Genomic DNA, 14,984 nt, shown 5'->3' with positions numbered 1-14,984 from the left:
TCGTGGACATCGGTTTTGCTGAGGTGTGGTCTTCTGTGGACCAGAAGCTCATCTCTTTTGCTGCAAGTTGCGGCTCTCGTCTTGCCAATTTTGCCGCCGAATCGCTGATAAAGACGTGTGGCCGTTGGGAAACGTCTTTGCTGTTCATGGAAGAAAATGCGTTTCTTTCCCATTGCTGGTAATACAATGCCACAATGTCATCCTCTTCTCGCTCAAAACATCGCTCAAAGCGATCATCCTCATCACAATCTTCGTCCTACTATCCAACCCAATGGAGTAATTGGGAATGGGATGTCGAACGGAGTGATTGGAAGCGTTATCGCTTGAAAGCCCCCGGTATGACAAAAAAGCAAGTGCAGGAGCGGCCTCTGACTATGTCACTATAGGCGAATATGAGTTCGAATATGAAAAGACAGCCACGGCGGCTGACCCTGCAGAGCCCAGGACACCCCAGGCTTCATTAGATCCCATTCAGGAAGGGTCGTATTCAGCTTCAGCGAATTATGCCCTCTCCACCGGAGCATCCGCAGAAGCAATCACTCGAGGATTGGCAAGAACAACATTGGATGCAAGCGTTACCGTTACCTCAGTTCCTCTGAGAAACCCGACTCCAGTGGGTGGGAGTGATTTGACTCACATCACAACAATCAATCCCCATACGGACAAAGAAGAATTCGATCCTAGTGAGCTAGATTTCCTACTTTGCACTGTCACATGGCTGACCCCGAACAGATTACAAGGTCCATAAAACATTTGAATTCAAACAAGGACGGGTATGAGATCTTATGAACCCCTTCAGTGCATTCTGCTGATTTCAGAAGGTATTCAAAGTCCTCTGGTCCGAACCTCAGGGCACCGGAGGTCAAGGTCGAGGAGATGGTAGTAGCAATCCTGTAAATGACACTTTTCATCATCCCTTCTTCCCTAGACTTTGATTGCTATCAGCCTATGCTTCTTTCTACGCTCTTCAACAGAGGTACTGATTCCAAGAAGGAAACCTACACAGAAGGAGTCAACAAATTTGGCGAACCTTCTTTCCAAAAAGTACGACGTTTTGTCATCATCAGACCACTTGCTGGCCATTGCATTTGTTTGTGAGTGGGAAACTCGACATCGCAGCCAGAAATTCCATTTATTGACCTAAACAGACCCATCAACACGTACTCAAGGCAAGGAGTCACCAAAAATGGAGTCCATGCTGGAGACCATACTATTGCATACAGCGGCGGCAAGCCAGTCTACTTCAAAGGCGAAAAGGCTAAAGGTCTCACAAAGAAGCCGCTCAAAATCGTGGCGAAGAATCCTCGTCACAAGCTTGCCGATACTTCTCGTCTCAATTACGCCAAAACCTACACGGTGGAGTACAACGTGAAGGTGTGGTTCATCGGGAACGTACACAAAGATTCAATGTGGCACCTGATCACAGATTTCAACCAAGTCCATCCTCCTTTAGGAACTCAAGGTCTTTCAGAACCTTCTCCTTACCAAGATGGAGAGACATCGTATGCTGATGGGGGCATGGAAGAACAACCAACCACTTACGTTGCACCTATTCCGACATATGGAGCCGGCAAATCAACATGGGCAACATCATCACATGTGAACGACCCGCAAACTTGGCCCCAACAGCAGCAGTCGTCCACATACTACTCTGGATCACATGACCAACCTCAATCCTCATACTCTAGCTATACAGCCGCAGGAACATACCCCACAAGCCAACCAGCCTCTTCATACAACGAAAGTCGGCCATCCAGATCAAGAGGAAAGGGCAAAAATGTCCAAAGAGACGATGTACCGGCAGAAGACATTATTGAGGGTGAAGAGCGAGAGGATGCCTATCTCCAGCCAAGCACAGACGCAGCCCCCAAATCATATCCCTCAAGTCGCTCTGCATCTGCCCACAGTGAGAGATGCCCATCAGTCTTGGTAGGGAGAAGAAAAGGCGGCGTCGAGACAGATGGTATACCTCAAGATGATATCTATGAGGACTCTGAAGAGGAAGAACCTGTCTATGGGAAGGCTCCTTACGAAGATGCTGCCGATCCAGCTTATCCTTCTCAATATGATGAGTACGGTCAAGCCGGACATCAGGATGACAGTTATGCATCACACGAGTACGGACCTGCTGCTCAGAGCGAGGTTGTTGAGGATACTCTGCAAGAGCCGGATCAGCATCACGATACTACTGAGTACCAAGCACAGGCAGCGTACGAATATCCAGCAGAGACGGAAGAATATACTCAACCTGCACACCACGACGAGTATCAGGAGCATCACGAAGAGGCTCATTACGCTGAGCATGGCGAGGTGGAATGAGAAAATGGTAACAGCACCACCGACAACCCAAAAAGCCTAAAGCTGACAATATGAACAGGGAGTTTTCTTTACAAAATTGCATTTCGATGATCGAAATTACGTTGAGATATCGCATCTCTTCACTCAAAACGCTATTGGATGTTGGTTGTCTCGATTAACCACCGAGACTTTCCTCCCAATTGTTTACTATTCTGTCCTGCATATACAGTACAATGAACTTTTAGGTTCAGTCTGAATGAGTAATGATAACGAATGTCTTGTTTTAAGGGACGAGGAAGGGAAAACTGCTGTTTATATTCCTCGTTTATTTCTTTGGGTTTCAGCGGAGCATTGGCATACATCTTGGATTCATGGCTGCGCAGCACGCGGCTTGAAGAATTGATATCGATAGGAGAAGGTTCCTAGTCCAGCTTTTTCGTTCGTCTATCTAGCATAGTCATAAATGCATCACGGCTGCGTTTGATTTCAGCTTCTTCAACCCACATTCATAACTTCCCGCATAAACAGAGCCTCAACCACGTCAAAGACATCAATCAGCACACCGCTCCCTCCATCTCCCAACCTGACTCGCACCTCTTCCACCTCGCTGCCCAACTCAGCTTCCCCGCACCTCACCCTTCATGCCACCATACCCAACAAGCACCTAACGCTCTCCTCTCCGCCAGAAAAAAGCAAATCCCACAGCCTCCCTTTCCTTTTCTCAGCCTCGTCGCCGCTCTGACGGTCGATCCTTGTGCCCTAACATGTATTGTCTCACCGCGGGATCCTCCGATGCATTCGCTCACGGCACCACATCCGAGATCCAATCTTAATAAGGAGACGCGTGTTTGGGCGTTCGGGGATTTCGGTGCTTACTGTGAAGTGAGGCTTTCATGCTTGCAGCTCAACTGTCCGCTTTAGCTCCGAAAAATCCCAAAAGTTTCATGCAGCTTCATGAAGAGATTCATTCGTAACCGGCATTTCAATCAAACGTTCGTTGACCGAAAATTGGTTCCTTGAACCTAGCCAGGTAGGTAGTCGGGATTGGGTGCCGGAAATGAGGCGGAACGGCGAGGCTGAGCTGAGGGAAGGAAGGAAGCAAGCAAGCGAGATGATTATTTCAATGTGCCGAGTTTTGGTGAGCTCGGGCGAGGGGTTTTATGTCAGGTGGGAAAGGGGATGGAGATGAAGATCTTTTGGGTTGGGGATGTGTATCTGGGCGTGAGGGCTGGGATCCCTTGTGTTGTGAACACTCGGCAGTTATGGCTGATGGTTACGGGCTGGTTGAGCTTTGAAAGAGGACAGACATACTTTCAAGCGAAGAACGTAGATTTGGGAGGAGTAAAATATATCATGCGCGCTTATCTAGGGTATCACATATACAACAATAGAATACTCTAGCCAATGCACACTAACAACCTTTCCCTTTCCGTTTCCAACAAAATCCATGAAGTAAAACATAAATGTATAGTCCAGCAACCCGTCCCAAATCCAACGCCGATGGATGTTCTTGCCCCGAGTATTGCAGTCTGAAGTAGAGAGATAAGATTATAAGCATATATGTTAAAAGATTCGTAGCTAGCCAGTAGCGTCATGAAGGGGAAAAGAAAACAATATTCGCTATAAACCATGTCTAAAACGTGTTCCTCCGCTATGTGATAAGAATATTAAAGGAGCGGAAGAACAATAAAAGTGTGAGTTGAATCGTATAAAAATGACAAAGGAAATGATACGTCTGCGAGACCCGGCTTCTAGCCCTTCCATTCATATTCGGAGCTGAATGCCGCCTGACGACAATCCCGTTCGGGTGACATTCGCCTATAAAACATGTAAATTTCAATAAGCATATCTTTGGCTAGCTAAGGATCAGAGAGAGTCGTGGAATGAGAAGTAGGGCGGCCTACTAGTTAAGCCCGAGAATAGTTGATTAAGTTATTGCTTCCTACCAAGATATACTCAACCACTTCTCGGTGTATACTGTGGTATACCGTGGTATACCGAATCTCTTCATCCCGCCCAGATACTCCAGCTAGTATCTGGAAACGGGTTTTGCAATTTTTCTCTATATTGGCGACTCGGCATCCACATGGTGAGGCAATGTGCTGAAGCTGGACATCTTCCGCAAAGTGTGTGAAGCGACAAACATGAATGATGTCGGCGAGACGCTGCGGCGACGTTTTTTCTGGGTATCGGTTGAGACTTGCAGACTGTCCAGGAATCTTTGGCTCCGGACCGGATCGCTGCTCGTTCGTAAGGCAGGAATGATGTCGTCGCTTTTGGCTCTCTGGTGTTTGCTGAGATCTGGAGGATCGGGTGGGATGGTGAGGATTGGTGTTGAAGGTGATGGCAGTGGGGGGTTGAGGTTGGTGTCTGTATTAGAGTCTGTCGAAAGGTGTTCGGTGGAAGAGAAATCATTGTGGGTGGAAAGGAGGGGTGGTGGATCAAGTTCTACGGCTTCTAGGTTCGTAGCTGGTGCTTTCGGAGTCTCGTTCATGGCAGTCTCGTACAAATTTAGGGTTGCCATGTTGATGTTCTCTGTGTTATCAAGAATAGGTCGTGCCTTCGGGGTAGATGTTGTATCATTCTGTCGGCTGGGATGGAATGTCTGTGATTCTTCCAATAGTGATGGTGCCAAAACATGAGTTTCTGACTTCTCAATATCCGGAAGACATACATTGCTTGGGTGGATTGTAGCAATGCCCTCTTGTATGGCAGATGAATTGCTGCCTTTACATGTCGAGTCTTTACTGTTGTCTACCGGGGCAGCATCGAGGCGGCTATCATCGTTTTCGGTTGAGAATGTTGCTGTGTCAGTACATGATGTATGGGGAGATAGAGCTCCTCCTGATGTGGCAATGCTGTTGATGCTTTGGAAAGAAGCGGAAAAGTTGACATTTCCAAAAGAGATATCTGGTTGAATTGGAGCAGCGTGAATAACAAGCTCAAAACTATTAGATCCAGTGCCTTGAGCTTGAGAGGCTGCAATTGGCGTGGAGTCATTGTGCTGTGAGTCTGTACTTGAAAAGATTTGTCGCTTAGGAGTAGTTGGAGATTTAGCGTGTTGGGTCGAGCGAGTAGCAACGGATTCACTTCTTGAGGTCAGAGCTTCGTCGTCAGCAACGACCTCCACCTCCAATGTTCCAAAGCTGCTTGAAAAGCCAGATCTAGCAGTACTTGTAGCATGCTTCTTGCCAACCGCTCCTGGATCAATTCCGGCAATTGTGTCGAGTCTGCTTTCCCTGTTGTTTTTGTTCGCAGAGTCGCCCGCTTGATCCTTATCCCAATTCTGCACAGCCAACTCCGACCACTTCTCCTCTCCTAGCTTGTTTGTATCATCTGGGTATTCGAAGTATATAAAAGCTCGGAGGAGCAAAGCACCGACAGCGCTTTCTTCAACCCATTGCAGCAGCCACTTATTGACATAGTCCTTTTTGTCTCCAAAATCTGTGCTTTTCTCGTTGTAGTGGAGGTGGTGGACCGCATTGCGTATAGATGATCTATCTTCCGCATCAAACACGTAATCCATAACCTCGTCTCGAAGCGCGTCTCTTGGTTCGTACGCATACTCAGATTCCGTGAAAACGCCTTGCTCAATGCATTTGTCTCGCGTATCGAAGAGGGCATCTTCGGCATCGTGCAGGTCATTGAGAGCTTCGGCATGCAGTTTTGGATAGTCGAGGAGGAATTTGGAGGAGTCTTCAGAAAGGGGGAGATCATGTCGTCGACGAAAGGTAGCTTCTCCTGAGACCTGTAAGTACTCATTTTCCAAATCCTCTACGTCGTCTTTTAAGCGTTCTGCTTCTTCCATCTTGTCCAAATATTCTCGCACCAGACTGTTTTCCAACATGATTTCCGCTGGTTCTGAGCCGGTAGGTTGGCATGGCTCTGCCAGTGGCGAGAGTGGGGCATCGATGTCGGCTTCGGGTACAGATATATTGAAAAGATCGTAGTGACGATAGAAATGGTCCTCTTCTTCCTCGAAGTCATCTTCTTCTTCGTCCAACCTTCTCTCCAAGGCATCGTATTCATCTTCAGCAGGGCCGAGTTGGTCTTGAGCGATGCGAAGCTTGTCGTAGTACGGATCGATACTTTCTCGAACATCCAGATTCAAAGCTCTCTGCTCGTTGATGTTCCTTGTCAACTTATCAACAGCGTCTCGAACCGCGTCCCGATATGCTTGCACTTTGTCTCTACAGTTTCGGAACAAACGCCTCGTCCTTCGTACTCTTTCACGACGGATGATTATTCGCTCTCGAGCTCTCAACTGTCGAGCTTGGGCATCGAAATCGACCTCAGACCCATTATCTTCCAAGCCTCTGGCCGAAAAATACGCTGAGTCTTGTCTTGGCGGTCTTGTCTCTCTGTTCGAGCTTCCTGCAACGGAAGAAGCATATGTAACCTCCCGAGGCCTATTTGGTGTCTTCGCCTCTGGGCTTGGAGGTCTTAGTAAACTTCCTGCTGGTGATTCAACCATCGCGGTGGCTTCATTTCTTCCCAACACAGAATCATGGTTTTGGTCACGAACATTCAGCGATTGTAATCCAAAGTCAAGTTGCTCGGTAGTGGCTGGGTTGGGTCTGTTTGACAAAAGCACCCTCTGATTAACGACATGGCCTGTCTCGTTCCGTGCATATGCTGATATTGAGTGGTCGATCTGGGAGGACGAACGTGGCCCCAACATGGGCAGCGACAGCTGTCTGTCTCCGTTTTCTGATGCTGGGGCCTGACACGTCTCTGTCCCAGTACTTCTGTCTGATGTGCCAATGGCCATAAAGCTGAAGCCTCGCTTTCATCGGGATCATGTACTAAAGTCACGTCGAGGTGGCGGGACGGGTACCTGACTACCGTGAGGGACAGATCTACAGTGGATATCGGGTACATCCCCGGATGTGATGGATATTTCTGGTCGGAGGCGAGATTACCTTGTGCCACACTTCGCCGCCGGCGACATTAAAGGGCACAACTTCAATACGATGGGGACGGGGCTCGCGGGAGCAGAGCCTCATATTTCAAATTTCGACGAGTGGGAAAGAGAGCTGCAGGAAAATGAAGCGGTAGGAAAGGTGTGGGTCGTCGGACACCCAAATTCCAAAGGAACTTGGGGGGCTTACGGGGGTTCACCTGCACATACTACAGGGATGTGCGAACGGAGGAGCAGGGGACACCAACAGGGGGTGCACCAGGTGTCACACACTTCAGGGTATTGAAGGTTAGTGGCGGCGGGCTATCTTTCGGGGGCAAGTAGTGGCTGTAAGTTGTCCAGGGCTGAAATGTCCGAGGAAGACAATTGGCGCTTGGAAGCCCTCACAGTCTTCACTCTCTTTTCTGCTACACATTCGATGCACCTTTCCTGCTTGCACTCCCAAGAATACTACCACTTCCCACGGCTGCCTTCACGATGACACGACAATACAGTACAGGAGCCTAAGCACTGCAGAGACCACTCAAGCTGCTCTGTCCTCCGAGAAGATGCATCTCCCGGATGACTCCATGGACAGACCTGGCGATGTACCACACAGCTTTACCCGTGGGTCGGCCCTCTTCTGGCTTTCCACATGTCATCCCGCGCCGCTTTTCCATAGCATGTTGCCTGAGAGGTCTTCCGTGTGACCATGGACCTATCAGACCTGGGCTTGGTTTTCGCATGATATGCATCTCTGAGCCAGATGGCTATCACTGGCATCCACCTCGAAGATTCCCACCACCGGAAACAGAGCACATCCCCGCAAACCCACAACACACATGTGCAGATGTGCAGGAAATACGTGGTGCATCAAGTCGCAATCGATCGTACCCCACTATGGTTCTCATGGAGACTCTCGCAGAGCCGCAGCCAATCTTAGCCAGTCCCCAGGATAAAAGATGGGCAAATCGCGGGGTGGTGAGGCATTCTGCAGCCTTCCAACTCTTGCGAGTCTGCCTCGGCCATGGCTACAGACTGGCTCAAAGAGCATGGAACAGGGCGGTGGTACATGAACTGGGCGGACCAAAGTAAGTTCTCACAAACAACATCTCTATCTTCGAGATACTGACAACTTATGCAGATGGCCAGATTATTCGCAGGTATGAGGACGAATTGCATACGCAAGAGAATGCATCTGCATATCAGACAGGGCAACAAGCCGCTGGTGAAGATTACACAGAAGCATATCAACAGCCATACCAACAAGGATCGGTAGCTCCAGCGTCATCGTCGTAAGCTTACCCAAATGATCATTAACAGAAAGGATGCTAAGTGTGTTCGCAGTAATACTCAACGCACACCTCGCTCGCATTCGCGTCGTCCGACCCATACTTCAGAGGCAATTCCCCGAAACCGCAGACAATCATTCTCTACCAATACCACTCGTGGTCAAAGGCAGACTGTTCCCAGTCGCCGCGAAAGGCGAGACAGAGTATATCATGAGTCTCGCGGGTACAATGAGCCTCGGGGTGGTAGATCTAGAGACAGAGCAGTGGAAGCTGGAGACTATGAAGATCCCAACCTTCCACGTCAAGACCCCACCACCGAAAGCCAGGGCGAGACTGTCTATGAAGAAGTCTCAACCGCTTCCGGTACCGATATAGCGACTGGCATGGCACAGATGACGATGGGACCACCAGACTTCTCCTCAAGTCCCAATTATGTGACTTCGCCGTCCCAAGAATATACCAGTGTTGTTCCTGGCCCAGTCATGCGCCCCAGTGCTGGGACGACGAATCGGTACTCTGCCGTCCCAACCCAATCTCGTGGATACACCGTCAATGTCGTTCAAAATGCGGGTGTGGCAGCAGCGGCCGGAGCCGAGGAGAACCCCTTTGCCGAACGTCGCATAGATTCAACGCCCGGCTCGTATGAGTCGCTTGACAACAGCTTTCAGAAAAGAAACAGAGACTGGAAGACTTTCTTTAAGTGCGGTCGTGTCTTCAAGACTTTGTGGACAGATCCTTATAATGAGTCTGCGAGGGATGCCAGCGACCATAGTCAATTTAAAAGCGAGGTCGTTTTCCAGGTTGCACTTGGACAATACGTATACTCCAAGGTCAGACGCTTTGTGGTCGTCAGCTTGAGAGACAGGAGCTGTCAATGCCTCCCCATCACTACATATGATGGGAAGGGATATGAGAAGAGGGGCATCCGTCTTAATGAGCACGGCTTGATATATATTGGCGACAGGCGACCGACAAATGTAAGAGGTATTACCAAGATACCACTTCGGCTCAGACCGCCTGGTCAAGGTGGCGAAAGACTTAACAAAACTTCGTACATCAACTATGGTCGCACTTACAGTGTCGACTGCCATGTCAAGGTCAAAGACCTTGGCATACTCGATAGCGAGTCCAGATCACTGCTTCGCCAATATTTCAACCAGACCATTCTTGCCACCGATGACGATCAAAGTGGTCCCATCCTCAGACGAAATCCACAGATGCAAGATACGCTCATGGGTGTGGGTGCAGGCGTGGCAGACTATTCTGAAGAAGCAGAGACGCGAACCGAGCGTCGACGACCAGATAGTTACTACGCAGGTGGTGATGATGCGGGTCCAAGCACGCAGTTCGACCCCGCTGCAACGGAGTATAATGAACATTACGCTGACCAGGAGCAATACTACTCAGAAGACGAGGTGACCTCTCAACCGACCCCCGAGGATGCTGGTGTGGCCTCCTACGAGGGGTATCACATAGATGAGCACCAAGATGACAATGTACCCGAGCAATTGCCTGGCCCAAGCAGCGACGTCGGATACTTTCCACCCGTTGATGACACTTCACAACCACTTTCAGGTCCAATTGCACCAGAGGATGAAGATATCATACTCCCAGGAAATGTTGCTCAACCTCAAAGCCCCACCGGCTCCGGTGAGAGGCGTAGACGTAGGCGTGGAGACAGAGAGAGAGAACCGGAACGGGATCGAGAACAGGACCGTAACCGGGATAGAAATAGGAATAGACGCAGAAACTGAGTCGCGTTTGCTAGTCGACCCACGGTATCCGGGGTCCTTATCGTTGTATACTACGAATACTCGAATTTCGAGGTATACTGATACGTTCCGGGCTGTCAAGGCTACGGACAACAACCATCACGTTTTCATGGCTAAGAGCCGTCTATTACGAGTCGATTATCGACGACTATATTGTTTTCCACGCTTTATTGCGTGGATGGTTCAAGTTTGGGAAATGAACTCCACTCCAACAGTTGCACGCAGCAATGCTAGGGCAAAGACACGAGCGAAATAACGAATCTCTTCCGGGATAAGTTGTCACAAGGTGCGATTATTATTTACTAGCTCACGCAAGGCTATGTTTCTATTGCGTTTCAGACCCTCATCACGATCGAATTCAAGGCTACACAGTACTGCGTGTCTTCTGCTTTCATGAGTAGCGAAATTCTGGGTAATTTTTGCGAAGGAGAACATATACGGCTATCGACGAGAACATCTTGGTTCACAGAACAATTTCTCTACTCCTTTGGCCGAATTGCTTTGCGATACTTGTTATCATTTGCTGCAATTATGGGATAGGCTTTCTGCAGTTGCAATGAGCTCCAAGTCTGGAAATCTCAAGGGTCATTGCTAGTAATATAAATACATATATCTTGCCTTTCAAACCTATTCTTCAAGCATGTACTATGCATACAATATCACCATCTACACCCTTCGATTGTGTTGTCGCAATAGTTCGCAAATGTACTATTAAGGAATAGCTCCCGCCCCCACACAAGGCGATCTCACAGAATATGACATAGGCGGCACACCCAATCACAACCCATCCCAAACCGATCACAACAAGGCGCAGCCTTAGCCGCAGCCGTTGCTTGCATTCTTGATCGTCCAATCGCCGCTCCAATTGCACAAGTGAACCGCCTAATCCGACTCAGCCTTACGGTGATCCGCCTTGGCGAACGTCACTAGGGCAGGCTGATCGAATCCTCCCTCCTTGCTTTACGAGTATGTGCATGTCTGCCTTCGTCATCTGACATCTAGTTATATCTAACAACACCGTTTTCAAAAAATTCCTTTTCTTCATAACCCTTTTCTGTTTCGCGAAAACAAGAAAAGGAAAGAAAAGTCAAAATGTGTTTCGGCAGCACCAAAGGAGATGCGAGCTATGATCCTTATAATTCGCGCAAAGTAAAGTATGTTTGTCATACCCGCCACTCACTAGGTTGGATGGCTTTATTGACGATGATAGTAAACGTAAAAATCGGTATGGGAATGGTGGGAGTGCGGGGGTGCCGGTTTATGTTGGAGGTGATTCGGGGAATGCAGGCGGGGGAGATGGAGGAGGAGGGTGGTTTGGAGGGGACGGCGGAGGCGGAGGTGGGGGTGGAGGAGATGGAGGAGGGGGAGGCGGCGGCGGAGGAGGGGGAGGAGGAGATGGTGGAGGTGGTGGTGGTGGTGGAGGTGGAGGAGGAGGGGCGTAAAGCAAGGTGTTGGGTTGATGATACCATGATTTGCAATTTATGATTACTTGAAAGCTGGGAAATTTGACCATGGTTCTATTCACCTCATCTAGAACAAAGTATCTCCGCTCCTACCTATTTTTTATACCCCCATGGACGGACGTATCTCTAGGTCTCCTGCCGCGAATTGCGCGGATATTTTCCTGTACTTGTGCATTTGAAATCAAATTTTGTTTTGAAATAGTTTATTGCTTAGTATTACTTCCTAGGCAGCTAAAGATCCTAATCTTGAAGAGCGAGGTACGAAAAAGAGCCGTGTATTCGTTGTAAAATGGGGAGATCATTAAGCGAGAACGCGTTCGTCACTTCCCTTTCGAAGATGCACTTATGATGACAGGTAACCTTAGTGATTTCAGATTCGATATAAGAATTTGATATGGTTGTCTTTCACTTGACAGCGAAAGCTTTAAGATCTGCTCCTTCGATGCTACTTTACGCTTTTGGAGTATCAAACTCGCTGTCAGCTGCCTTATTCAAGACATTCAAATATCAAACAACCAAGGTATCACAGTACTATCCTCTAAGGAATTCAGATATCATCCATCCAAGATCGCCGCCCTCGTCTCCTTCGTCTCCTCCAGCTCAAACATCCCGCCATACCACCCATAAGTCCTCGTCAACCGTCTCCCCATCCGCCTCGCAACAGGAAATCTAATCTTCACGGCAGGATGCGGCTCATGGAACTGGATGCTTCGCTCGACATCCAACGTCGTAGGTGTGAATTGCCAGATGGAACCGTAGAGCTTTTGTGCAGCGAATCCAGTGCTTGCCATTGCTCGTACGAAGTCGATCCAGGGTAACTCTCCTGGTGTCGAGGTCTGGCCTGGTGTGAAGAAGAGAGCGTTAAAGACTTTCAGAGCGGATTTGTCGACTTTGAAGGTTGGTTGTTTGTCGTGTTGGTCGCGTGCGGGAGCTTCAGGCTCAGGGGCTGTAGCTTCTTCGACTCCGACTCCTTTCGTCTTGACCTTCTGCTTGGATTTGACTGAGATCCTGTCGTCCTTGGCATCTGATCCGGTCCAAGATTTCGGCTCTCGGGATACCGATGCCATCTTGGGCTCCTTCATCGGCTCTACCCAAGGCGCCGTGCGCTCTATCTGCTGCCCGCTTTCTCTTTGCCTCGGAGTATGATCTCCCATGCAATCATTGATACTTTTCTTAGCCAACTTTTTCCAATTGGCATCAAATCGACTCCAGAAGTAATCAAGATTCTTTTCGGCTGCTATCATCTTTTCCGTGGTCTGCTGCGTGCGTTTCTTGTTCACTGGATAGTCGAATTTGCGATCTCCAGGCATGGCCAAATGTGTGATGCCGTTCAGGACGTGGTCCATATGTTCCAGGTAGTAGAGCTGAAAGGTAGCTTCTTCGTACATTTTGAGCATTGCTTTGGTGTGTTTCTGTCCGTGAAGGTTAGTATCTCCTCGGGGAGGCAGCGAGCGATGTGATTTCAACTCGTCATGAGGACACTCACTTTTTGTTCCTCTTCAAATGTAGCTGCCCATGGCTGGTAGATTTCAATTTCTCGCAAAGCTCTCGAGAATATGGCAAGATCAGAGAATAGATTCGCAATATAAGGAGACAGGTTTCTCTTCTCTGCAGGATCTTGCATGATTTGTTCAAAGGCATCAATTACATTTATCAATCCAAACAGCTCTCTTTAGGGTTCACTCCAAAGTATGAACAGAAGACCCCATAGCTTGTAGAAATGCGGATCATATTCGTTGATAGACCTGATATGCATGTTGATTGTGTTTGGGTCCTGAGGCTCGCGAATAAACCAATGGCGTAAAGGGGGTGATGATTGTATGTTCTTCAGGTTGTGTAGTGGATACTCAGAACTGACCTTCAGCCTATAGATGAGAGTCAGTTGTTTGATTGAAACTCCCTTAGAAATGTCAGCTCACATTTGTTGAAACTTGAGGATTTCAAGCAGATACTCCTCGGGGAGTTGCTTGTCGTAAGTGATCTCATCTTGATATTTGTCTCTCAAAGCACGAAGACGATTCACCTGTCTGTGAAGAAGATTCCAGGTCTCAAACCCGGTGTATCCATCAGCAATGACATTTCGAATCACTCGTGTCCAGAACTCGGTCGTATGTGGCCCAGTCGGGTGCGGATTGCCCCACGTATCTGGTAGGGCGTCATTTCTGTGTTCGCTCCAGTCTCTCACAGTCTCTGCAAAATAACCCGGATCTTCTCTCAATGCCCAAAGATGGTCTTCTGCTGCAGAAAGTCTAGCAGCAAGGATAGCATGTAAGCGATCAAGATCCAGGTTTGCTGGCAGACGATATGGTGCTTCAGCGGATAGCAAAGTCAAGCTGGGCAACATCTCAGTATCTGTGGGGTCGGAAGCAGATACAGCTTCTGGGACGATCGGGAACTTGTCATCTAGAAGCGATCCGGACTGCACGAGATCATGTAAAATGAGCTCGCAACACTTGATGAGAAAAGGGTAGACCTTCTCCTGAAGTTCGAACACACGCAAACCATGTCCGGGAGTAAATTGTCTTTGGCTGAACATCAAATCAGCGGCTTCCCTGTTTTCGTCCCACGAAACCAATTTTCCGTAAGTCTCTGGTGTCTCTCCATCCATGAAGAGCGTGAAGCCTTGGAGGAAGGCTGGCTCTGGGATGAAATGACCAACAGTACCTAGGCGAGTGGCCTCGACGTCTGCTCTGGCAAAGCTGCTGGGAGGATTACGGCCACGGCTGGTGATGAAGATGATAAGAGATCTGCTGCAAAGATCTTGTTGGTTGATGTACGGCCATTTGTATGCTTCTTGAAAATTGGAAAGGCCAATCCAGTGTCGTCCTGTATTCTCTTGCCGAAAAGCTTCATAATCAGGCCGATGAGTAGCAGACATGTTTGGCCAGGCTTGTAAAAGCATGTCTCTCTGCTTCTTTTTCGTCTTCTTGACCCATCGCTTTTCAAGAACTTCAGCATGTCTCTCAACAATCTTTCGTAAAGTATTCCAATCTGATAAGACTTTCTCCGATCCGGCCTTGGCTCTTCGCTGCACTTCTGCTGGCTCTGGAAATTCCCTTGGGGTAAATGGCGATCCCGGAAATAGATTCGTAGGATTGTACGCTCCTTTTTAGCCCATATCATCCATCTGCTTCATCATCTCTAAGAGATCAGCTTCATTTGTGGGCATCTTGCCGTTCTGCAGGTCCGTTGCCCAGTCTGGTACAGGCGGAGGCATTTTGATATTTGGTTTCGTGGAGATATTAAAATTGTATTCAGT

At 48.6% G+C, this 14,984-nt stretch overlaps 5 protein-coding genes across 5 annotated transcripts; 3 read left to right on the top strand and 2 right to left on the bottom strand.

Moving 5' to 3' along the window:
• The first annotated feature begins 78 nt into the window (after positions 1-78).
• LY89DRAFT_368817 (uncharacterized protein) lies at positions 79-2,410 on the top strand. The gene is made up of 7 exons (XM_018207044.1): positions 79-336; positions 387-683; positions 733-773; positions 822-893; positions 991-1,094; positions 1,149-2,326; positions 2,378-2,410. Exons 1-6 carry the CDS (start codon positions 195-197, stop codon positions 2,317-2,319), a joined length of 1,827 nt encoding a protein of 608 aa, XP_018061486.1. The 5' UTR covers positions 79-194; the 3' UTR covers positions 2,320-2,326; positions 2,378-2,410.
• A 1,611-nt stretch (positions 2,411-4,021) lies between these two features.
• Positions 4,022-7,330, bottom strand: LY89DRAFT_691932 (uncharacterized protein). The gene is made up of 2 exons (XM_018216435.1): positions 4,203-7,330; positions 4,022-4,153 (listed from the first exon to the last, which is right to left on the bottom strand). Exon 1 carries the CDS (start codon positions 7,067-7,069, stop codon positions 4,361-4,363), a length of 2,709 nt encoding a protein of 902 aa, XP_018061485.1. The 5' UTR covers positions 7,070-7,330; the 3' UTR covers positions 4,022-4,153; positions 4,203-4,360.
• Positions 7,331-9,152: 1,822 nt separating this feature from the next.
• LY89DRAFT_564422 (uncharacterized protein) lies at positions 9,153-9,608 on the top strand (the record flags this gene model as incomplete). The annotated part of the gene is made up of 1 exon (XM_018208515.1): positions 9,153-9,608. A coding segment is annotated over one exon (456 nt), but the record flags the coding sequence as incomplete, so codon positions are not given.
• Positions 9,609-11,354: 1,746 nt separating this feature from the next.
• On the top strand, positions 11,355-11,704 carry LY89DRAFT_743128 (uncharacterized protein; the record flags this gene model as incomplete). The annotated part of the gene is made up of 2 exons (XM_018220923.1): positions 11,355-11,416; positions 11,473-11,704. 2 exons carry the CDS (start codon positions 11,355-11,357, stop codon positions 11,702-11,704), a joined length of 294 nt encoding a protein of 97 aa, XP_018061483.1.
• Positions 11,705-12,279: 575 nt separating this feature from the next.
• LY89DRAFT_601789 (uncharacterized protein) lies at positions 12,280-14,804 on the bottom strand (the record flags this gene model as incomplete). The annotated part of the gene is given in 4 exon segments (XM_018210214.1): positions 12,280-13,157; positions 13,208-13,393; positions 13,409-13,590; positions 13,645-14,804. Coding segments are annotated over 4 exon segments (2,406 nt in total), but the record flags the coding sequence as incomplete, so codon positions are not given.
• Between the last annotated feature and the right edge of the window lie 180 nt (positions 14,805-14,984).

The sequence above is a fragment of the Mollisia scopiformis genome, assembly GCF_001500285.1.
Source record: "Mollisia scopiformis unplaced genomic scaffold LY89scaffold_38, whole genome shotgun sequence".
NCBI lineage: Eukaryota > Fungi > Ascomycota > Leotiomycetes > Helotiales > Mollisiaceae > Mollisia > Mollisia scopiformis.
Note: the sequence above shows the minus strand (reverse complement) of the source record. Positions and strands in the feature narration are given on the sequence as shown.